Source organism: Atractosteus spatula, chromosome 5 (genome assembly GCF_055471065.1).
Source record: "Atractosteus spatula isolate fAtrSpa1 chromosome 5, fAtrSpa1.hap1, whole genome shotgun sequence".
Taxonomy (NCBI): domain Eukaryota; kingdom Metazoa; phylum Chordata; class Actinopteri; order Semionotiformes; family Lepisosteidae; genus Atractosteus; species Atractosteus spatula.
The window spans coordinates 50,216,093-50,241,812 of record NC_142710.1 but is presented as its reverse complement, the minus strand read 5'-3'; the positions used below and the strand labels follow the sequence as shown (position 1 = coordinate 50,241,812).

At 37.6% G+C, this 25,720-nt stretch overlaps 1 protein-coding gene across 2 annotated transcripts in view; it reads left to right on the top strand.

Moving 5' to 3' along the window:
• The window catches only part of pdzrn3b (PDZ domain containing RING finger 3b), a 111,856-nt gene extending 95,498 nt beyond the window's left edge, over nucleotides 1-16,358 (top strand). For both annotated transcript variants that reach the window (XM_088917292.1, XM_088917293.1), the window contains 7 exons: nucleotides 5,799-6,052; nucleotides 7,799-7,886; nucleotides 10,145-10,243; nucleotides 10,670-10,732; nucleotides 10,865-10,966; nucleotides 12,056-12,172; nucleotides 12,578-16,358. In XM_088917292.1, the coding sequence (XP_088773418.1) occupies nucleotides 5,799-6,052; nucleotides 7,799-7,886; nucleotides 10,145-10,243; nucleotides 10,670-10,732; nucleotides 10,865-10,966; nucleotides 12,056-12,172; nucleotides 12,578-14,125 (2,271 nt within the window). In that variant the 3' untranslated portion in view covers nucleotides 14,126-16,358. The remainder of the gene's footprint in view (nucleotides 1-5,798; nucleotides 6,053-7,798; nucleotides 7,887-10,144; nucleotides 10,244-10,669; nucleotides 10,733-10,864; nucleotides 10,967-12,055; nucleotides 12,173-12,577) is intronic.
• The last annotated feature ends 9,362 nt before the right edge of the window (nucleotides 16,359-25,720 follow it).

Here is a 25,720-nt window from a genome sequence, read left to right as displayed (position 1 = left end):
GCAGCTGTCGCAACCAGAATTAACCTACATTTTGAACCTTCTTTCCGACACTCCACCAATAAAGTACTGGAATAAGCCTTAAAGCCTCTACATCTTGTATGAAATCTTTAAAGTTGTGAAGATTTTTTTTTGTCTTTACTTCATAGAATTTGCTTAAGAAGTGTATCGAACCATGAAGAGAATCTTATAAAGAGCTTGCGACACTTGTGGCCTGTTGGAATGCACATTTGTAGACTGTATTTCCCAAGGATTTTTCATGGCTTTCCAGAAATGAAAGACTTCTTCAGTCGTTCTTTTACAGAAGATTTGTTTCACCAGTGTCTCAGATCTGCACTGATCAATTCTATCCCCGTTTACCATTTTACTATTCATGATCTTTTGTCACTCTAAATGGGACTCTGAAATGGAGAGCTGTGTTTATTGGCCAGTATCAGATGAGTGTGATCTGTTGAAGTGACAGAAATTCTAAAAGTGTATTTGCAAGGTGAGGAAACAAGGAAAAAAAAGTTAATCTACAAACAGAAAACCATCTTATCCTAGCTTAGATAAACAATAGATGGCTTTTCATAAAAAGTCAATTAGTAAAGCATCATTAAATTGTTACCACCACAATACTACAATAACCACCGTGATTAAACAGATTTATTCTATAATAATTTCTAGAACTTTGATTTGATTTCTTATCCATTCCCTGGTTTCCAAAACCAACAGCAGCTGTTACAAAGCAAAACAAAGATGTAACAACAAAAGATAACAGCTTAGCCACCCTGGCATTAGGTCAACAATGAAAGGAAACCTAAAATGTGAACACCTGTCAACCTGTGTTCAGATTTTAATTATGCCTGATTTAAATTCCTGGAGTTAGCAAGAAGGTGTAAGTGTGGCACTGCTTGGTAATTTAAATTATCTCCAGGACAATGCTTTTGCTTAAAACAACATAATGAGCTGTTTGGAGATATCACAGATGTTGTGACCTTGACTGGGGCACAGATTTGAAGTGAGGAACACAGTATGCAACATCACCCCCAGCTGAGAATAACAGTCTGTCTTTCTCTCTTGACGTAATGGGGTGGGGGGAGGAATTACAGCTGGAGAAAAAAAAAAGTTTTTTTTTTTCACCAGGATCTTATAAAGCTGATATCCTTAATTAACAGGGGGACTCTACGATGTGGTTTGTATAAAAGAATATGTGCTGAGAATTCCCTCATCCCTTCACCCAGTAAAAAAGACTTGGAAGTTTTAAATCTCAGACCCTGCCTTGGCAAACGAAAGCCAGACTTCATTACTGTTCTTTTAGGAAGAAGAGTACACAACCAGGATTTAACGAAATCCAAATGTCAGCCATTTAATAAAGCAATGTTTGCTTTTATGTTTCCCGTCCCCCACCTGTGTATTGAGGGGTTACATGACGTCATTGGCTTTATCAGTCTAGACCCGTGGGTCTTTCTCTGGGTGTGCAAGATGCCCTTTCTGGGGGTATGAGACATGCCAGATTTCTTCAAAAGGTAAATCACTTAAAACACAAATGAAGCACAAGCATGTAAGTACAACTGTATCATCAAACCTATACATTTTATGATAAACGTAAAATAAGTGTAATTATTCATGTATTCTTAATTTTAATGCAAGGTTAAATATAGAATTCTCTTTCATTCCATATTTATGATCTTAAGTATCTTACGTTTAAAGAACTGAACTACTTCAACAGTTTTTTACTTTTATTTTTATTTAACTTCGGGCTGCAGTTAAGGTTCCGAACTACTGGTCTAGGCTAACAGAATCAGGGTGCTTGTGATACTCTTGAAAAAGTACATTTTAATTCATTCACTTGTTATCACTGATCTGTCAGGAAAAGGGCAAAAAAACACTTTGTGGTTATGGCTTGCAAGAAGTGATGTTTATTCTTACAATTCCAAATCACAAAAACAGTTTAAACTGCTGTAACTTAAACAATATTCCGTAAAATGAAGAAATGTATTGAGAATGTTAAAAGTAACAACTGTTACAAATCTGATCCAACCAGCTTGAATTTGAATGTGAATGTCTGATGGCAATTTTCTCTAAAGCCACGCGTCTTCAGGTGTTACTCCTCAGATTAAATGACTCTTCTGTAATTTAGTGGTATCTTTACACTGCTGAGTTATTACTACCCATTGCAATATAAGGTGTAATAAATCCTACTGTCAAAGGCTCGTATTGTGTAGATGTACTGTATGTGCTCTATTCCTTCATCCTCACACTGGGTTTGAGTTGATTTGCAGTAGATAATATAAAATCAGCAATAGGATTTACTTGTTATATACAATGCATACATTTACATACCCTATACCAATTATCTTAATATTGTACTTTCTAGGCTGATAGTGCAAATGTTTTCACCTATATAATATTTAAATTCTACAACATAAATATGATTATAGACATCGTACTTTAGCCTATCTGAGAGTAGTTTTTATTATTTCCTAAAGACTGCAGTTTAAGTTTGTAATAGTCCTGTTTTTTTTATCTCTACCACCTGCAGATCTTGAGCTAACTTATTTATAAGAAAACTGTCGTAGCGGTCCGGCACAAAGATGCTGAGGGGTAGAGGTTAGGTCTGTGAATGTTAGCAGTCTGCCCCTTCACCATGTGCTTTTAATGTTTCCAGCGTGCTCAGTCAAGTGAGATGTGCTGACCACATTGGGAGTGGCAGTGCTTTGTTTGGGGTAGGTGCCTTTGAAAAGGAGTGGGAATCCTGGGTCATGATTGCTGTGTGAGCCTGTAAAAGCAGGAGAGCAAGCAGAAAAAAAGAAGTTGCCACAGTCGGCATTCATCTTTCACAGCTGAGCTGTGGTGTCATTGCTGCTCCTCTGAGCTTCAAGGAAAAGGCTTGAGTTGAATTGATGCATATTTTACCTTGAATAAGAAGCATTTTGTTAGTATTGTTATATGATCCTATGCTGCATTGTTCACTTATCGCCAGTGCATTTAGTTTAGAGAAAAAAATCAACTTTGTTGTGTTCTTGGCTTGTGCAACAACAAAGATAAGTTCCCAATTACTTTTTGTTGTTGGTCTATGTTTGAAGGTCATAATCCACATGTATAATTATATACTGTAGGTGAGTAAGACTAATGGCTTGCGAAAAAAAAAGTATGTGCTTTTGTATGTTCTCTAAAGATATCTTTATTTAACGGATTTGTATCTCTGTGTCTATGTACATGTACAGTATATATACGGTACTAGCACTAAACAAACTACTAGTTTTGTACCTGACATTGTGTGTAATATCTAATTACATTCTAAGCCAGCACTTTTTCTTTCCATTTTCAATGTTAAGGAAGTACAAGTTGAGCCATTATAGATGATCCAATTATCCTTCAGGCATGGATTAGCTTTAATCCCTTTTAGTTATTAGCAATTGCATAACCTCTTCAAAGTTTAACAGTAAATTTCCATTTTCCATTTACACCATGATTTCTGCAGATATTAATATCAACAGTGGACGAAACATATTGGTCTATCCTTAAAAGACATTGAATTATTATATTAAACTTTGAAAGTATATACATGTGCTGTAAGCTATGAATATGAATGAGTGTGAGCCGTGGTTGTGTAGACATCTCTTCAGGTGGAGTGGGGAATAAATCTGAAATATGATTGACACTGCTGCTGTGTTCCTTATACAGACTAATCTCATACTTATCTCTAGGCAAACCCTCATATACAACTTGGAATGAAAGATATTGCTGAAGGGAATGATGTCAACAGAACATTTGAGTTTATTGACATTTGTGGACATACTTATTTTAATATTGGCATTTATTTAATCATTGTGAATGCACCACTCATGCTTCACAGTGCCTGCACTAAGCCTGAATATTGACAAAAAAAATATTGTACCTTCTATATTTAAAACTGAAAAAAGCAATTTACTACTGGTCTCGTACAAGCAAATTGTGATATAAATAAGAGTCAATTTAGGATCGATACCTTATTTTGGTGTATGCTGGAACTGTGGCGGTCCTTTCATCTTTCATTAAAGAGTTGTAAAAGCACCAAGGAGTAGTTTAAATGTGCCAAGTGGCAAATCCGACTTTAATTAGCTCCTTCATAGAAACATACTGTAGCCCTTTTCCACAAATTAATCTTCATAGGTTAAAATATTGAATTCAGTCAATTTCCAAAGGGAAGTCACTTTTTTTCACAGTGAGAAAATTACTTTTATTAAATGAGGGCACCTCATTTCAGTTTGTATAATGACCTTGATTAATCAAAGCTAGGCTCATGCTAATTAATATCCCATTTGGTTCAGTAGTACTTTCACTTTATGAAATAGGGAGGGGTATTAGCAAGTTATCATACATTATCCTTTGACTTTTTGAATTTTAAACTTGGTCTTTGCCACACTTTTGGACAGTTTTTGTTAGTAGTATCTGTTGCAAATGATTTGCTTCTGCTAACATCCAGCATTGGGAAAACATCCAGGGGAAACAAACAGTTTCCACAAGACATATGCTTCAGTAATCCAAGAAGAAATTGCTTTAAACAGTCTAGAATAGACAACAGAAGTTGTTGTAATTATCAGTATTCTGTGCTCTAATAATGTGAAAATACAGGCAAAACCGATATAAAGTAATTTTAGTAGAAGTTTTGAAAGGACTTCCACTCCTTAGAAATTAAGGGTTATTTGAAGGGAAGTAACAGAATGCGTTGGCTTGTTAAAGGCACATTTAAGATCTAGTTCAGGTCCTTCAAACAGCTTATCAGACAGCACGGTGTTCTAAATTGCACATACTGTATGCATCTTTTAGCCTATTTAAGATTGGAGCAGCTGTGTCTGTGCACTTTTGAACTATATCTTCTGTCTTCATATCCTTGTTTATAGTGAGGCTTAATGTCTCCTGATGTAATTAGGAGAGAGCCCCATACAGAAAGCAGTCATCAGAAGTCCTCATGTTTTCATTACTGCTTGATATGTCTGGCCTCCTGAAAAACATACTTAAAGGAAAGCCTTGGTCTATGGTGAATATAGACATCTTGCCACCAAATGTACAATAACAAAATATTAAATCATCCGCAAAGTACTTTTAGTTTATCAAAGGCAAAGAAAGGCATTTGTGTTCTTAAAAATTCAACTGCTGGCGGGCTGCCGCCTGTGTTCTTCCTAGTTAATGCTGTTGATTTTAATTATTAGTTGCTGTGGTAAATTCTTTCCTGTCCTGCTAATTGGAGCTCTGTTGAGAATTGCAAATCACACATATAATACGCAGAAAAATGAAGGTCAACACTAATCTGGGTAAATTATTGAGTTAGTAAAAATTTCCATTTTTAATATATCTGTGGCGCGTGTGTGTGCTAAACTGGGTAATCTGAAAAGCCTGCTCACAGACTCGGCAGCTTAAGGTCAGACAAAGCCAATATTGATGTTTTTTTTTCTCAGATTAACCCAGCCTCTTTGACACTGCCAGCCATAGCACTGAGTGTTTTCATATAAATGTGTGCATACATTCACTGAGCTATCGTAAAATGTGGAGAACAGGCACAAATAGAATCATTGATAATGGCTATTTTCATTTGAATTCAATGGTGTAACTTATTATTGAGCACAGAAGTGATTTAAATTGCATGTAGCCTTTAGCTTTGTTTCTCTTCGCTCTACTCCAATTGAAGTTTGAAGTTCAGGACGAATATTTTACTGTCCCTTGTCCAATCTAAAGTTAAAGAAATGTCATTCAGCCTTGTAACCCGTCAGTGCTGAGCAGATGTAGATTACCATGCTTGTGACTGATTCAGTGCATGCACATTTTTTTTTTACCAGGTCAATGGAAAAGATCTGTCCAAAGCCACCCATGAGCAGGCAGTGGAAGCTTTCAAAATGGCCAAGGAGCCCATCGTGGTGCAGGTGCTTCGAAGAGCTCCACGCACTAAAGTTTTGAATGCCACCCAGGAGTCCCAGCTCGCAGACATGAGCACACAGACGGACATCACCTTCGAACACATCATGGCCCTGGCAAAACTGCCACCTCCCAGCACACCTGTTGGTGTTCTTGAGCAGTACCTTTTGCCAGAAGGGTAAGCATAGCCTTCCCTTAATATTTACAGGTCACTTTTTTAGTCTAACAGATAACGTTTTAGCCGTAAAACTGCAACATACTGAATTTAAAAGCATCATGAAAACTGCAGTTTCTTTTCTTTTACAGCAACTTCATTGTTTCCTTTTTTTATTTTCTGCTTCATGAATTTAAGAATTGTTTATATTGCATCTAATAGGATTCAACACAATTTCAAAATCATTTCTCACACACTTAAGTTGGAAGCTGTCGTCATTAAACCAAAAGGGTGTAGAACTGGCTGGGTTTCTAATACTGATCCATATCTCAGCATCTTTAACCTATAGAAGCCATGGATGGCATTCTGTGAAGGAGCTATATTCTGTGAAAGAGGTATACTTGAATTACTGTGCTGTTTGTATTCAGTGTATCTTAGAAAAAAACTGTCAAATTATAGTCAAATGTCATAAAATATGTATATATTTGTTGCTGTTTTGAATTGTAAGCAAACTCCTATCTTGCCTAAGGGCTATGTACTGTTAAATGTTAGGTCTACAACAGTGCAGTTCTTGAATCCTTTATAGTTAACAAACATATTGCTAGGCCCTTTAAACAGGAAATTAAACTGTATCCTCCCAGGAGTCCAATTGAATATTCACTTATATATGCTGTGTTCCATGTAGAAATTACACTTGTCAGTCTGGGAGATAGCCAAGCCTAGGGCAGGTAGTACAATTATGGTTCATGCTAATTTATATTGGTATTAGGTTTCATACAGCTATATCTAGAATTCTCAGTCTGTGGCCTCTAGCAATGTACTAGTGTTGGTTATTACAGTATATGTCAGAACTGCAAGGTAAGGTAGGTTGTGTTATGATTGTTGTGCCTTATAAACAATTACTTTTATTGAAATTAATTTTAATTATAAAATGTTTGAAATTAGGTCTTGAAAAACTCTCCAGGTTATTTTCTGAGACAAAAACTCTGTAATAATAATTTATTGAACAAAAGTCTGCTGAGAATATGTCATAATACTGTATTACTGTATCTGAAAAAGCATTAAATTGTGGCTACTGACATAGGTATTTACAATACATTTTAGAATATCCGGGATGTTTTCCTATTGCAAATTGACTTAGATTAACACTTAAGAGTGCCAGGACAATCTAAAATTACTGTTTTGTTTTTTTAGGGGTGGGCATCCTTTATACTGTTTTTATTGTCTAATCATAAAACAGAATGATTTGTACATTATCGTCCTTTGGCGCCAATAAGTTATTTGTCAAATTTTGTGTGTTTTTTTTAATTCTTTATGGATCCACAAGATAATAAATTGCTGGGAATAAGACTATAAAATTGTTTCCATTAGTACAATAAAATATGCTTTAATGCTTTGGGTCACTGTGGTTAAAGAAACGAAAATGCATGACAGTTACTGAGAAAGTAAACGATCTCTAAAAAATTCAGGAGAGTTTGTCCCATTACAGTATATTAATTCTTCCAGAAGGTAGTGTTTGCTTATAAAAGTTGTAGATTGCTCTAATTGTAAAACTGCATCACACTTCAAGCTCTTGCTGTGATTATTCCACAGAAGTTAGTTGTTTCTGTCTCTGTGTCTTGTCTGTGTTTTCTGTGAAAAAGTAACTTTTTATTTACAGGACTTTGTGTATAAACAGTAACTGTTCTGAGCTCTTGTTCCAAGAATATGAAATGAGCATCAAAGGTTTACGATATTTGTATCACATTTTGTCAAATGTTGCTTTTATAGACATTCCCCAGGACATGAATACTATGACCCAAATGACTTCTTGGAAGGCATGCACCAGGATGTGGAGAGAGAGGAGCTTGAATATGAGGTAGTGTCAGAGAAATTGCCAGTCTCTACAGTGGTTCATTGTTACTTAAAATAAAGATATTCTGTTTAAATATCTATACAATACAGCTATATCTTGTAGACCATTTGGCTGCAATGCGATTAACTGTCAACACATTGTATACTCTGTGCAGCTCACAAGATATTTTTCACTGAACAGCATTTTTATTTGTGAACCTATGGCTAATTTATCCTTGTATACAGATTTAAATACAAGCCAGACACGAACTGAGATGCTTGTTTATAGTAAACCATTACCAGATGCTAGACGGTAACATCATTATTTATTTGTGACAACTACTAATATGCCTTTCATTTGGTTGACAAAAGTACACTTGTAAGGAGGTCTGTTAAAATAATCATCCTGGAGCATTGGGTATGGAAAAAATAGTTAAGTATGCATATCCTTCATAAATTTACTGTTATGTCAATGTGTAGTCAGACAGAGAAAAGAGCCTGAAAAAAATAAAAATTTCAAGGTCATTGGCCTATCACCATTTGCCCTAAACCTTAGCATTAATAACTTTGACTTTGATGTACTGCGTAGAGCCAAGAGGTGAACTTGCTGCATGACACAGTCAGCTGAACACTAGGAACTCTCCCAGTGGCCTGATGATATTTCTTAAGTCCGCTAAAGAATCTTCTGGATATCTTGGAAACAAGGATCAATGGATGGGTCAAGGCAATAACAAAGCCCCCATGTCTTCCTCTTGTGTTTGCTTTGTTGCTATTGATAAATGCTCTCTACCCTACCACTGTTCCATTTACTGTAATGGAAATGTCAAAACAACAAGACAAATATCACTTAGTTCCCAGAGGCTTCATTATAGGGAATGACTGAATCTTTGCAGCTCACAGCCATCTATGTCCAACACACTCAAAAATCTTTTGACACACTTATTCAAGACTCTTAGAATTTAATATTTTATGTATATGTTGGTTTGTAAATCAAATGGAATTCTTCAGTGGAAAGTTTTCATTATAAAACAGCCATGAAGATGGGCTGCAAAGAAGCACTTTTTTTTTAAGGAGAATCATAATTTACCAAGAAAATGCCGATATGCTTCCAGTAAAAATAAAAAAATGCCCAGGCACATACTCTCAGGACGTTTGTTTTTCTTTTTGGATGTGACACAGTATGTAATTCAGACTTAATTCTTGTATTATAAGTCTTTCATGTGTCACACTGTTCCTCTTGAGCGTCAAACTGTATGCTTACATCAGCTTTTATTAATGTGATTTACATTTTAGGTTGATGGAAATGTTCCTATTTTACACCATAATGACTATATACTAAAGCAGGTCATAAAGATTTCACTAGTTGTTGTTTTTTACAGCCAGGATGGGAAGTCTCTGATACCTGTAATTTGTTCTATTCCTCTTAGCCTTGCGATTGCACAGGCTAGCATTGGAGTGCTTCTTTTTGTATGAGAAAAAATACCTGAGCTTGTGCACTGTAATAATTTGTCTTCCTTAATATACGTAAGATGTCATTCTAGAAGAGATTGTAGTCCCGTTTATGTACCAAGTAATCACAATAATCATTGCATTAATTAATTCACTGAAACTGTCATTAAAATTTCTTATCGTAACAGGAAATGTATCAAAAAACACATCAGACTTATAGATGAAGAGGAAGTAAAAGTACTTCTTGCATGTGTTGTACACTAGCAATTAATGTAACAAATGTTTTAAAACAAGTACATAATGTTAACTGTGTTGGTGACAGGATTATACTATACTATTATCTATTTTCTATGGTCACAAATGGAGCCATGTCACTTAAACACTGTTGTGGTATTTAACAAATTACACATGTTGACAATTCAATAGGGAGTCACTGCTGGACTGCTGGAGCTGGGCAGCTGTCTTCCAGACATGTCAATACATTATTCATATTTATTTTGGTCAGTATCCTAAGCATTAATAAAAAAGAAGCATGGTCTTTTGTTGCTACCCCAGTTGTATTCACATGGTGAGATATATTAGAGGGTGTAATCATACTTTCTTGTTACCTGAGCCTTGTGGGATCTGTATCATGACAGCACTGCAATAGTCGGAGTTTCACAAAAGATTTAAAGAGACCTTAATAACTCCAATATAGATTACCTGCACTTGTGAGTGACAATAGAATATTTGAGAAATTGTAACTTTTGTTACATTTAAAGGATTAGAATTTATTTTAATGTTCAGGTAAATGTTGGAGTTAAGTGTTCTGAGTGGTGTTTTTCCTCCTTTTAGGAAGTGGACTTGTACCGACTGAACAGTCAGGACAAACTTGGACTCACTCTTTGTTACAGAACTGATGATGAAGATGACACAGGGATCTACGTAAGCGAGGTGCGTTTCAGAATAGTGCTGGGGAAAAATGAGTTGTCATGAAAATCTGGAAAACATGGTATACACATTCCAAAAGAAAGCAACAGAAGCAGAAATTAGCCATGAGCAAAACTACTCCTATATCGAGGATGCTACCCCTGATATATTTTTTTTACAAGAGACTGGAAGAAAAGAATAAAGAATGACATTTGTCCACCAGTCCATTTATCATCTTACTGTCACTATGGTAACGGACAATGGCATTTTTTTCAAAATGAATATATATATAAGGTCGTTGGAATTCTTATTTCTACCCTGAAAATCATATAAATATTATATTAGCCATTTTTTTGTGCCTTCTTCTATAGCGTGCTACAAGATGGTAGAAAAAGATGGTTTTACATACAGTATATTCACTCTCTTCGTGTCTATAAAATTGTTTTTTAGATTGACCCCAACAGCATCGCTGCTAAAGATGGTCGAATCAGAGAGGGAGATCGTATTATCCAAGTAAGTAAAACACCAGGACTATAATGCTTTTTAATATTTTAATGTGATTGTATTCCTCAGGAAGGGTTGGCTTCTATTCCTTTCTATTATAATATCTCTTATGTATTTTTATATTTCACTTTCTCTGTGTAGATCAATGGTATAGAGGTGCGGAACAGGGAGGAAGCAGTCGCTCTTCTGACCAGTGAAGAGAGTAAAAATGTGTCTCTTCTTGTGGCCAGGCCTGAAATTCAGGTAAGATAGCTGTCCTTCTAGGAAACCTGTGTAAATTATCATTAACCTTTGAACATGTTTTCAGATATTTGTTCTCCTGCAAGTATTAATTATATTTCTTATTTGAAGTTAATGTTCCTTTACTGACACCTTTACTTATACAGTATGATACCTTTATTTAGTTAAAGTAAAGGTATTGTAGAAACTGAGAATATAACAGGGGATAGTGTAAAAACCAACAGAAGACAGGATTTCCCATTATGCTTGTAAAGAGCAAGTACTTTGACAACAGTAAAACAGACAGACAGGAAAGATGGAATTTAGCATTGCTACCGTCACCTCCGTGCTCGAGAGAGGCAGTGGAGTTTTGACACTAAAAGAGTAGCAGAAAATTAAGTTTCCAGCTCAGCAGATTTACTGGCGAGGACAAGGGTTATCTATGACATGAAACATTCAACCATTAGATGTATAAAATGCAAAAAAGAACGTGTCTGGTTTCATCTGTTCTTCTTTTGAAGCTGGACAATTTTTAATGTCATCTGTCCATTAGCAAAACCCACTTATTCTTGGTATGGGTCACAAAAAGCCAGAGTCTGTTTGAGAAGCACAGGACTGAAACTATACCCTGGGTGAGACATCTGTTCATTGCAGGGTGCACACATGTGCAGGAACAATGTGGAAGCACAAATTAATCTACTCAGAATGTCTTTGAAAGTTGTGAGGAAACCAGAGCATCCAGAGAAAACCCACCAAGCCATAAACTTCACAACAAGCATAAACTTCAAACTCCACCAAGCATGTAAACTTCACACAGAAGAGATCTCAGACCACAATCAAACCCAGGACCTAAGAGCTATAAGGCAGCAGCACAAACCACCACGACACAGTGTTACTCATTTTAGTCATATTTTAAAGGCTTAAACTATACAGTACAATGTTGTTAAAATATATTTTTTAAGGATTAACTCACTGCATTATTATTATTATTTGCTTTCAAACATTTAGGGTGGTTGAAGTAATTGTCAGTTTTTCTCAGTGATAGTTAAGTATGAATCACTAGTATTCTCATGATCTTGGAAAGTGAAGTATTCTGTTATTGCCTTCTCCTAGCTGGATGAAGGATGGATGGATGATGACAGGAATGACTTTCTGGATGATTTACACATGGATATGCTGGAACAGCAGCACCACCAGGCCATGCAATTCACTGCCAGCATGCTTCAACAGGTAAGGCAATTTTGCAATACAATACATTGTCCTAAATATGTCATTACAAATGGCATTTCCATTCAGAAGGTAAAAGCAGCTGATGAAATTCACAGAATATATGTTCTCAAGGTCCAGGTCTCCCTGTATCCCATCATTTACTTCAATATAGAAATTTCTTAGTGGCACTACTGTATATTTACAGTAGGTTTCTACAAGTATTAGTTCTCCTGCTTCTCTGGATTTCTGAACCAGGGTAAAAAATGCTTTTCATTTTGAAAAAATCAGGGTCTTTCAGGCAACAGCAGCAAAGTGAGATGACCTTTCATTTGTCATTTTTTTTCCTGTTCTCATGTACAGCCATGTGATTCTGATGCTGAATACTGAGTCCATCCTTTTCCTTTGTTTATGAAACCTGTGTTTCAGAAAAAGCATGAGGAAGACGGTGGAACTACAGACACAGCGACAATTTTGTCCAACCAGCACGAGAAGGACAGCGGGGTGGGGCGCACCGATGAAAGTACACGCAACGATGAGAGCTCAGAGCAAGAGAACATGGGAGACGACCAGACCACGTCCTCCAATACCTTAGGGAGCCACAAGAAACTGACCTACAGCCATGACACTCTCGGTAGCGGGGACATGCAGTTCAGCAACGAATCCTTTATATCTGCAGACTGCACAGATGCAGACTTTCTGGGAATCCCTGCAGATGAGTGTGAGAGATTCCGTGAGCTTCTTGAGCTGAAATGTCAAGTCAAGAGCGCCAACCAGTACAGTCTTTACTACAGTACCAGTACAACAGATGTGAACAAAAGTGACCAAGAAAGTGTTGACAAGGAGCTGGAGATGCTGAATGAAGAGCTGAGAAACATTGAGCTGGAGTGCCTCAACATTGTGAGAGCTCACAAGATGCAGCAGCTGAAGGAGCAGTATCGAGAGTCCTGGATGCTACACAACAGCGGTTTCCGAAACTACAACACCAGCATCGACGTTCGCAGGCATGAGCTGTCGGATATAACAGAGCTGCCAGAGAAATCAGATAAGGATAGCTCAAGCGCCTACAATACCGGTGAGAGTTGCAGGAGCACACCTCTAACACTGGAGATGTCCCCTGACAATTCCCTGCGGAGAACAGCAGAGAGCAGCCAGGGCAGTGAGAGGGTGGCTGTCAGTATGACAGGGGCAAATAGTGTGGCTCAGAAGCCTTTGTTGTCCCAAGTGGGAGGTCAGGAGTTAACCTCTGTTAAAGGTCGCACTTCCTCCAAGGATTCAGACTCCAGCAAGCAATCAGAAGGAAAAGATAGGAAAACTGCGGAAGTCAATAAGCCTTCAAAAAGTACTAGCTCCTGCTTAACCTACCCACACTCTCCTTACAAACATGCTCATATCCCAGCTCATGCCCAGCACTACCAGAGCTACATGCAGCTGATTCAGCAGAAGTCTGCCGTTGAGTATGCCCAGAGTCAAATGAGCCTTGTGAGCATGTGCAGAGACCCCAGCTCACAAAGCACACTGGAGCCCAAGATGGAGTGGAAAGTGAAGGTCAGGAGTGATGGCACACGCTACATTACCAAGAGACCCGTGAGGGACAAGCTCCTCAAGGAGCGGGCAATGAGGATAAAGGAGGAACGGAGCGGCATGACGACAGACGACGACACCATCAGCGAGATGAAGATGGGCCGCTACTGGAGCAAAGAGGAGAGGAAGCAGCACGTTGTGAGAGCGAAGGAGCAGAGGCAGAGGCGGGAGTTCATGAAGCAGAGCAGACTGGACTGTCTGAGGGAGCAAGGAGGTGGAGAGGACAAAAAAGAGTTGAACATCATCGAACTGAGCCACAAAAAGATGATGAAAAAGAGAAACAAGAAAATATTTGACAACTGGATGACGATCCAAGAACTGCTAACTCATGGCACCAGATCCCCTGATGGAACAAGAGTGTACAATTCCCTTTTATCTGTAACCACTGTGTAGGTGGGCCTTCTAAATTATGTAAATAAGACACTACCAGTTGGGGTAGAAATTCCTGCCATGTTAAATGTGGCAACCATGTTTTTTGTAAATATAAAATAAGTTGATCTAAAAAAAAACTACAATTTGAAAGGATGGTTATATGGACTGACAGATTATGAAATCCAGTGTAGATTGAAGGCAAATTATACATAAACAAACTTTTTTTTTTTCAAATCTGCTTTCAATAACCTTTCGACCTTTGTACTCATAGTTTTGAATACAATGTAAAAAAACTGTTTCATTTCTGGAGCCTTTATACATCAATATCCATAACATTGTCTCACCAATAATCCTGAGTTAGGCTTGCAAACCCTTTTGCATTTGTAGACAGAATGCTTGCCTAGGGCAGATAACAACCGACATGTATGTATTTTTATTGAAAACAAGTATTTTCTATCAGTATTTTACTGTTAATGTGTACTTTTATTTGCTTATTTTTTAAAAAAAAAACAGTATTTAGCTTCAAGTTAGTATTGGGATCCTTTTTGAATGGACTTTTGTACATTTTAATAGATTTTCCGAACAAATCAATGGTGGTCATGTTGGGCTGTACTTTTTATGATTTTTGTACACAACCAGCTTTTTAATTTGTATTAAAGTTCCACAAAAGGGATGCTGCATATTATCAGCATTTTCCTAAAAATTAGTTGTTTTGTGACAGACCTGTTAGAAATATTGCCTGCGAAACTCTGTAGCCAGTTGAACAGGTTTTGCATGTACAGTTACTGTAATTTGTTTGTTTATATATATAAAAAGCTTATTGTGTTATTGTTGGAGCCTATTGTAGTTACTGTGCGCTTTGTAGGATTGGATGTACTGAACTAAATATTACAATTTAATGAATTCCTAGATAGCAACACCTTTTGATGTCTTGTAAAATGAGATAAATATTAAATTATTGTTTTATATTTGATGCGCTTTCAAAACAGTGGTGAAAGAATGTTTTATTTTTTTCATGAAAATGAAAATGGCATTGATACACTGAAAAGCATTTAGGACTCAAAGCATCTAAACATAGGGAAGCTTTATTACATTTTTTTTAGTAAAAGTGCAACTATATACAGTAGGTAAACACACCTTTATCAATTTATGATTTACAGCCAGTTGTTTCAGTTTAAAAGTCAGATTCAGGCAGTCAGTAGTGTTAAGGAGCAGATCTATTTGCAAACAAAATATAGAATAAAAGTTTGGTTCCATAACAATAGGCAGCCACTCACTACAGAATTGAAAAAACAGGTAGACATTTTCAGAATTTGGATTTTAGTACTTGAACAACAAGCTTAACCAGGATACTATGCTTCTTATTGTGCATGATCGGAAAACATTAAAAAATATTTGGTTATCCCAGTTAGAATTATACATTCTCAGACTCACACCGCAAAACTAATAACTTTTCAACCAAATAGTATACTAAAACATTACCTATATGCTTTATGATTAAAAAGCATATTTTCATTTTTATTTAATAAAACTAGATAAACACAATTCTGGAAAGATTAAATGAACACATCCAAATGCTTGACATACTGTACACTTTCCTCATATTAATGTTTAACCATCATCTAAGCATGTAGCATCAATGCATTTGTATGCTAGCAAAAAGAAATCCCAACAATTTCTCTATTCAGATTCACTTTTTGTAGTTGAAAGTTACAGTTTGCTATGTAGAATGCCATTATTTTCTTATTCTTGAAAATTCACTATGTGGTTTTCAATACATAAAATTTGACTTTACTGTCCTGCTGTTACTGTCAGCCACAGATGTGATGCACTAGTCAATGAAATGTGACATTTTTATACACCTTTTTATAACACTATATAAAACCATAAACCCAAACCACTGGAAGCAAATCAATATTATAGTTCATCTGACACAAGTTGTGTATTTGTTTCTGAAATGTTTACTGCATAGTAAATTTCAAGAATACTTTGATAGCAGTAAAAATATCATTACAACCTATACAAGACAGGCAATATGCATTATGCTTATTATTGTAAGTACAGCCTTACTTGCCCAAACCACAAAAGAAAACTTCATTTGAAGGACAAAAATTTATAAAAGTCCAGCATCCTTAGTTATGTTATAACATTTTGCAATGCATGATGATATTTGTATTGCAGCTAGGTGCTAAATGGTAACTCAGAACAACATCTCTTCATAAAGCAAATATATCCTTTTATACAGACTGACTCAGTATTTTCATTATTTTCAGTTTGTGCTCATGTAATAGCAAAAACCTCCCAGCAGATATCTGGAATCAAGACCCTAGTATCTATAAAGCGAAAACCTAATATCAGAAAATAAACATGCACAACAGGAAATGTTTCCAAAATTAACTGGTTGCTGATTATTAACATTGCTAAAGCACTGCTATTCCTGTCTGTTCTTGATACTGTCTCAAGAAATTCATGGGAGGAAACAAAAATGTGCCCTTTCATTTACTGTATTTCCTCATCTCAGCAGTACCAAGTTGTGTTTTGCCATCGTCTGCCTCAGGGCTTCCATGTTATTCTGCGGAGCCAATCGCAGAACCGCCAGTTGACACAAAGAATAGGCATTCAGGTAAAGGTCTGTAAGTGACCAGGATGATGAATGGGGCATTCTTGGAATTAATTGAAAAATCAAATGAATATCAGGAGATGAAGGCAGTTGTCCACATAAAACTAAAACTGACTTAGTTCAAATTTACATTTAGTCCGTTCTTATTTACTGAGATACTATAGAAACAAAAAGACAAAAAGACAGTGAATAAAGTTGTCTACATTATTCTGCTTGTCAGATTATAAGCATGCAGTTACTCTCCAGCAGCAGAGGGCTTACAGGTAGCCATATATATATTTTAATACAAGGCTGTGCATTAGTATGGCATATTGGTATGTTGGTAACTGGGCTAGAAAGCCTACTTTATAAATGATTGGCACAGAGTGCTTTCAGAGATCGCAAATCCCTTGATCAAGCTTCATGTGTGCTACAGGTACGTGCAATTATGCCACTAAACAGTCAGTTGGAGTTGCTTAAAGATGGTGGGGTTTTTTAAGTAGAGCTATAGAAAGTGTGAAAACAGTAAGGCTTCAGCACTTGGTTGTGTCATTGCAATATCACAGTTGTCAGGAGCTAAAAGGAATTAAATTTTAGGATGCTTACTGGATATTTTGCAGAATGCCTAATTTTTCAACTTTTCTTGTTGAAGGAGCTTATCACAACGACACCAAAAGTCTTGATTGATTTTCTGATTAGGTCAATAAGGTGTTGGTGCAGCACAGCCTTTAAGGCCTGGACAAAGCTTGGATTTGAAATCTAATCACTAATCCTAACATTATGTAGGCAACAGGTGTGCAATCATCAAGGTTAAGGTTTAAGGTTTAATTTGAAATAAGATGATGAAATTGCTTCCACATGATTGATGTGTAAATTATACATCACAGTATTTCTTTAAAAATCTGAAATTCATTATTCTATGACAGCCATACTTAGAAAAATCCAGAATCAGTGATTCCAATAATCCCAAAATGGTTTTGAATGCGATATCTAAACCCTAAAGGCATTCTTTTCATTGTGCCAGAGAACAAGAACATTTAACTAATTTCTCATTTTCTCTTATTTCCTCTTATTTCCTAGTCCCATTTATCCTTTGTTTACCTTTCTCTACCACATTTTGATCCTGTGACAGAATGCAGGGCAAGGTTGTAGAGGAATCCATTTTGGAACAAGATGTTTGAGAAGCTATAATCCTCTGCTCTGTTCCAATGAGAAAAGGATGTGGGCAATACAGTTTGTGTGCAAGGAGTGTTTTCTGTACCTAGAAGGAAATGTTGAGAAATGCTTCAAAGTGATGATGCTACCGCACCACTCCAACAGATGGCTGCTGTGCAACATGATCAAAGTCTGCTGCATGGAGATGAGCAGAAACTCATTCGTCAGCATTTACGAAAGGAAAAGTATTTCCTTGCTCTAGAAGTAGAGGAACTATCTGCAAGGATGATAATAGGCCCCCTCAATATCTGGGAAAGCCATTATCTGCATAAAAATGACTACAGCCAAAGGTGTATTTGTTGCCTTTTAAAAGGACTGCAGAGAGGTAAAAATAAAGGTGACACAGTGGTCTGACCAAATCTGACGACCAAAAACTAAAAAATTGAAGGCAGAAATGTTGGTATGCCTAGGGGTAATTTTAGCTTTACAGGTCAAAAGGTTTCAAACCTGGACCATTTAAACTAGCTTGGAACCCAGGTCGCCTATGTTTGACTTCATTCACTTGGCTAGAAAATGGCTCCAGCCAGAGGTTCACACCCCATCCCAGGATTGTTTTCTGAGGAGTCTGCCTTTGCCCTTGAAAAGATGTCACCCATGGAGAATTACCGATCATAAACAAGGAGGTTGCCTGAACAATACATAGACATAGGAGACTTATTAAATAGCAGCATATGAGTGTACTGTATGTCCTCAACCTAAAGACCTGGAATATGGATGGATCCAGTAAAGTTTTACCCAAGGAAGGACTGAACTGCTATTGGGAGTCCAATCAAGTGAGAAATTTGAGAAGGAATACATAAGAATAAGATAAAAAAATTTAGATGTAATAGGTACAGGAGATGTTCCATAAGGCCAGTGATTATCCCCTAAAAGAGAGGAGAGAGGAGTCCATGGACTGTAATATGTACTGTAATATGTGGAAAAGTGAGAAAAAGAGCCTCTTTTAAATACGTTCTATGGTCTCAGGTTCCACTGAGGAAAAAAGACTATAAACTTTTGTGTACAGTAATGGCTGAAGATCAACAATGGTGGTGAAAAACTTAGTAAAACCTTCACAAAACAACATAACATAAGCGTAATGCATATTAGGTGATACCAACCACTATCCAACTGCCAAAGTTGAAATAAGGACTAGACCTGGTAATGTAAACTGCCAGGCTGGTGTTGTACCTGCCCTTCCAAAACCTGTGATGATAGGGAGATACTACCCTGATTATTATGGGAAAATAATATCTGGGCAACTAACAATAGTGGAAACCCACCTGTCACTGAGGATCAGGGAGGGAACCTTAAGGGAACAATATTTCCCTTAAGTGATTTAGATTGTTTTTCTTGTGAGGATGGTGAGGAGAGTATAAATACCACCCTCATTCAAGTTAAGGTAGGAGATGAGTCAAATTGAAGAAGTAGGCCCCTCAACACCTGGCCTTCCAGAGGGGCCCATTGATATTATTATCTTGACCATTACCACCAAAAACTAATGGGACTTTGGGACTACTCAGTTAAGAGACCCCACTCTAACTAATATTATTGTCAAGGATGTCGGAAAGGACGAACTGTGGAATGACAGGAGAGCGAAAAGACCCTATGCGTAGCGGCGAGATGGGGGTTAGCCCGGGCTCAGCTGTTCAGGAAATGCCATATAGAAACCTATGCCCTCAGGTAGCAGACGTGGGGCGACCTGGTGCTAGGCGGGTTTCAGGACATCCGAACGTCAATGCTGAGCGAGTAGCAGAGCAGAAGCAGGAAATAAATAGGCTACACAACAAGACACACCAGAAAGACAAGAATAATCACAGGGAAGTAGGAACAGGAGGAAAGTAGAGTGCCCTCTAGGTGTACTGGGCATGACAATTATACAACCCAGTGTAAAAGTAATTGATGGGAATCCAGTTTATCCCTTTGTACCGATAAGATAGCCTCATTTAATTTCTAAAATATCATGTTGATCAAAGGTATCTTGAGGAAACAGACCAGCAGCTGGTTCTACAACCTTTTATAGGGACAGTATTAGATATAGCCCATAGTCATGTACTGTATCTGGGGGGCCACCTTGGAGAGAACCAAGGAATGAATATTGGAAGCTTTTTTCTGTCACTGGACAGTTACTTACATTTCAGAGTACTGTGATTATTGCCAGAATGCCAGAGAATTGCTCCTTCCCCAGCTTTTAGAAGCCCCTGGATCCCACTACCTATACTTTAATCTGCTTGAAGGAATGGCAAAAAATTTGGTGGGGCCAATAATTACATCATCAAGGGGAGATCATCATATGCTTGTAGTAGTGTATTATGCCCTGTGCTGTCCAGAAGTAGTACCTTTCTGTGACATATGTTCCAAAACTATTGCTAAAGAAATAATGCTGTTGTTTAGTTAATTAAAGCAAAGCGCATGAGGACATCAGTCTACCATTCACAGACAGATGTCAAAAGATTTAATAAAGCCTTAAAATTCACGCTGCACAAGGTCGCCGATAAGGTTGGCAGGAACTGTGATTTTCTGATTCTCTATCTGATGTCTGCAGCTAGGGAAGTCCTGCAGGCATCCATTAAGTTCTCTTCCTTTGAGTTATTATATTGAAAACAGAATTATTAGAGCAGGCTATTAAATATGGCCAAAGAAGTCTAGAAACAACAACTGATACCCCATTACAGTGTGATTGAACATTTCACAAGTGTAGGACTGCATTACCACGGTGATACTTCCAAAGAATATTTACGAAAAGCACAAGCAGCACAACTGTAAAAATACACAACTAAGGACTTTCCAGCCATGAGATAGGGTACTAGTTCTTGTTCCCTTCGAAAAAAGCATGTTTCTGACTAAGTGGCAAGGACCCTATGAAGTGATTTAGAAGAATGGGGAGGTCAATTATGAAGGAAGTTGGCCTGGAAGAAAACCTGAACAGATCCATCACGTGGTTTTATTAAAACCTTGGAGAAAGGGGCACTAACATCCATTTCAAACTACCAAGAGTATTGACAAGGACATGATTCTGTGTGATGAAATGGCTGACAGTATGACGACCAGTCAAAAACAGGAGGTAAAATACTTCATTGGGTACAATAGATAATCCTGGCTGGGATTAGCAACTACCCAGGGTTCAAGGTGTTGTGTATTCCCTCAGGTGTCCTGGTTTAACTGCCCACTCATTAAAGTGCATTATCAGGTTAGAGGAGGTATAATACCTGAGCAGAGGTCAAACCATGAGTAAGGAAACTGGACGCAATTAAGAACTGGCCGAGACCTGTGAAGGGCGTTTCTTTGTCTCACGGGAGCTCTCCCTAAATTGGAGCTTAATTCTGGGGTTTGCAACATTTGTGGCCCCCCTAACTGATTTGACTAGGGCAAGGTGACACTTGATTTTTCCAAGGATTTCATAGTCTACACAGATGCTTCTGACATGCAGTCAGAAGAGCAATGTTGTCACATTCAGGGAGGAGAAGGACACCCTGTATTGTATTTTAACAGGAAGCTTAGTCCCCAGGAGAGACGATATACCACTCGACAGTAGGGGTGTATAGTTTAAAGTGGGCAGCAGAAATATGTAAATACTACCTGTTTGGTAGGAAATTTGTTATGATCAAAGATTATGCCCCATTACAGTGCAGCATAATAAGAAAAAGGACACTAGAATAGCACAATGGTTTCTCAGCCTACAGGCAAATAATGTAATAGTTTAACACAGAGAGGGTTGTAAATATGGTAATGTTTATGGCATCTCCAGTGTTCAATGTTTTTGGACAATAGATCTGTGGGTCTGAGCTGGAGAGGATTATAGATGCAAGATATTTTGAACCTAGAATTCTGAGAAGCCTCTACCCACTAACCCTGTCTGCTAGGTTTTAGCCTCCTCTTCCCTGTTCCAGGAACTACATTACCAGGTGGGCAAAGGGAACACTGATTAGCTGGATTCCTGTGTGATGAGACTCAGCTGTGGGTGATTAGCTTGCCTCTCAAGGTATGTGGGAAGAATTGCCTTTTGTCTTTTGTTTGGGAGATCTGAATCACTAAAGCTTGTGCTTTTGCTGCTTAAGGAAAACTAGGTTACAAAGAAGTTTGAGAACTGAAAGCAGCTAGGCTAGTGGCTCAGGTGAAGCCAGTTTTGATTATTGTTAACCTTGGTTGAAACTGGAAGCTAAACCCATGCTGGATGTCTTAATACTAACAAGTTAACAAGGATAAAACATGTGGGAACCCCAGACTATCAAATTTCTTTAACAGGAAAGCTGATTGATAGTTACTGTAGGAACCATTTGGGAAAAGACTGAGGTTCTAAAGGAATTTTTAGTTTTAAAACATAATCACTGGTGATGTGGAGGTACTGGTTTTGTGCTTTCCTCTGTATAAAATGGAAGATTTCTTTTCTCTGTAACTATAAGAAACAGTGTTTTGGTTCAGTTCACACAGTACTTGTAATCATTCTCTTCATTTTTATTGTATATGGTGCCTTTCATACTACAGTACCCCAAGACGCTTTACAATAAAACAAAAAACTGCACAAAGGTACTGTAATACACCTAAACAATTAAAAGCTAGGGTGAAAAAGTTTTAAGACCAGATGTAAAAGGACTGACTAACTTAAAAAATCTCATGGGTTTTAGAACAGAAAGCAAACTCTTAATGTACAGAGCCTTGTTTTTGTAATTAAAAGAAGGCATTCCACTGGTGTAGTTAGGAGCCCAGCGGATTAAGCCCTTAAAGGTGTGCAGCTGTATTTTCAATTTCATTCTGAGATCCACGGGGATCCAGTGCAAGGAAGACAAAAAAGGTGATAGAATCTAATGCATTTTTAGTTTTAGTTAAGATGAGACCAGCGTTGTTCTAAACATACTAATTCAAGAGTTCCAATGTATGTGTACATATGGCAATAAACTACACTACTCTCTCTACTACAGCTTCTCAACATGCGGTATCTAGATATACTGTACAGGAAGTACTGCATTAAAGTCAATCAAGTCTGAAAAAGACAAGGACTGTATGTATTAGTTTTCCTGTGTAATATTAGGAGAAATATAAATGGATACGGGCAATGTTACAATTTTTTTTTTAAATACTGTACATGTTCTTATCATAAAAATAAAAGGCTTGGATCTAAAATGACATCAAGATTCATGAGCCGAGTGCTTGGACTGATTCCAGAGACATCAATTCAGAAACCAAAGTTCCTGCAGTGTGAAGGAAAGCCAATCAACAAACTTACAGTGATGTTCAGATGTAAAAGATTTTGTTGCCTACATTTTTAACATTGTTAGATTCATGCATAAATACTTTTTATGGATTTTTCTTGGATCAAACCTATTCTCAATATCATTTGTTCTAACATGAAGAGATTTACACCTTTTAACCTGTCCGTATACTGTATATGACAAAACATAATTAGTGTTTTTCCAATTCAGGGGGGTTGTGGGGGAACATTGAATGAAGCCTGTTCTGCAGCAGAGTAAGAAGGCCTGAATAGGCAAATCTTTTATTAAAGCTAGGCTAAACATGTGCAACAAGCGTATAAAATAATTTGGAGCCAGACCATTCAGTGTCTTATACGGTAGCAGGAGAGCTTTAAAGTACATTCTAAATTTCACCAGGAGCAAGTGAAGTGATGTTTACAGGGGATGGCCGGTATGTGCTAATGAAGAGCACTTATAGTTAGTACAGAAACTGCAGAATTCATTACATACTGAAGTTCATTTAGTACCTTAGAAGATACCCCAATAAGAAAGGCATTACAGTAGACTAATCTTGACTAAATAAATGCATGTATCAATAATTCAGCATCAGATCAAGGATTTTAGATGAGCAAAGTTATGTAGATGGAAGAAAAATCCCTTGTGATGGTCCTAACATGAGCTTCAAAAGGTAACACAGGATCAAAAGTAACACCATGTTTTCTACTTTTCATCAAAGGCGTGATTTCAGCACTGTCAATGGAAAATGTCAGAAACTTATAATCATTGTTTTGGTCTTGTCGCATTTTTAGCTTAAGAAAGTTCTGTTGCATTACATCCATGTCTTAATTTTCAGATAAACTGTAAAGTGTAGACATTGCAGCTCTAATATGGTCTACAGCTACCTGTACATTTTAGTGTTGTCAGCAAAATAGTGAAGTCCCAGATCATAATGGCAAATCATATGAGCAAGAGGCAGCATATAAATACTAGAAGTAAAGGTTAGCACAGAACTTCATGGAATAGGGTCTTTTTTGATCTCCTGCCATTCCATACCTTTCCAACATCTGTGACAGAATGTTGAGCCATACTTTGACCCCGTGAGCTTCCTTCCTGGTTTCTGTGTTCCCTGGTCCCCAACCCCTGTTTCCATGGACTCTTGGTTCCTATCTGTTGTGTGTGTTTTTTTGCCCTGGTCTCCCAGGTTTATTTTTGTTTGTGTGTGCTTTTGTACATTTTTTTGTCTCGCTCCCTGGAGCCCCACCTCGCCCCCCCTTCCTTTATCCAATAAATGTTTTTACCCTGGAGGAGGGGGTAGCTCTCAGCCGTGGACTTCCAGAGGTTTCCTTTCAGTTAAATTAGGTTTTTCTTCCCCCCAGTGCTGTGCAGTTCTTTTATTTTTGGGGTGTCAGGAGCCACCCATGAAGGGGGGTACTGTCATGCCCTCTACAGCTAGAGGGCGCTCCTACTCTGTCCTGTTCCTAGTTTCCCTGTGCTTTGCTTGTCTTTCCGGTTTGTCTTTGGGGCTATATATTTCCGGGTCACCCTTTCCTCCTCGCTCAACATTGAGGAATAGGATGTCTTGAGACCCACTTAGCACCAGGTCGTCTCCTCCTAGGCCTGAGGGCATAGGTTTCTACCTGACATCGTCTGACCTGCTGAACCCAGGCTAACACCCGTTTCGCCGCTACACATAGGGTCTTTTTTGCTCTCCTGCCATTCCAAGGCATGCCTTTTCAACATCCGTGACAGATAGTAATTGATAAGTTTGGGGGACCTGGCCTTGTTTGACACCAGCAGCCTTTAAGCAAACAGGAACAAGACCATATTTTAGGAACCCATTGATGAGGTTATTAACAAATGGACACAGAGAAGAGAAATTAACTATGAGAAAAGATATAGATATGGGGTAAAGGACAAAAGCATACGTCTCATTTTTAGCTAGAAAAACAGTAACTGTAAAACAACAGTACATTCTTACAACAGTAAAATTGGATAAACTCATACTTATGAGAGCAGGAGAGAGTGTGGATGTCATAACTGAAGGAGGTGAGAGGCAGCTCTCTTTAGAAAGGGTGCAGATGGGGTAGCTTGAGGGGTTTGAGAGGAATACACAAATGGAAGTCCAGAAAGTGGTATATATACTGTATACAGTATATGTATGAAAGTTGAAGCAGGCATAATTAGCATCTAACCTTACTCCAAATCTTCTGTTATAAACTTCTTTTGTTGTGAAAGAATTGTATGAAAGTGTTGCAATTTTTAGTAGCAAGAGGAAAAGCAGACCGACTATATACTTTGGTTTTAAGCATTTTATAGATAGTGGCAAAGAGGACCGCACCCACCCTTCACAATAAGTACAAAACAGAAGGAGGACTGGAATATGATACGGCCATGTTTGTTGTTCTGCTCTGTCTTCCTCCACAACTACACAAGATATCATCCTGTTGCCTTCTAAATCCATGTTGGTTATCTCTTTTTTCATGTTTATCTCTAAGTATAATTTGGACCATTAACAGAAACAAAACTGATTATATTATATTATCCATCCATTTTCTAACTGCAGCTTTCAATTCAGGCTCAAGGGGGAACCGAAGCCTGTCCTGGCAAGCGACACCAGGCAAGGCACTGTGGACA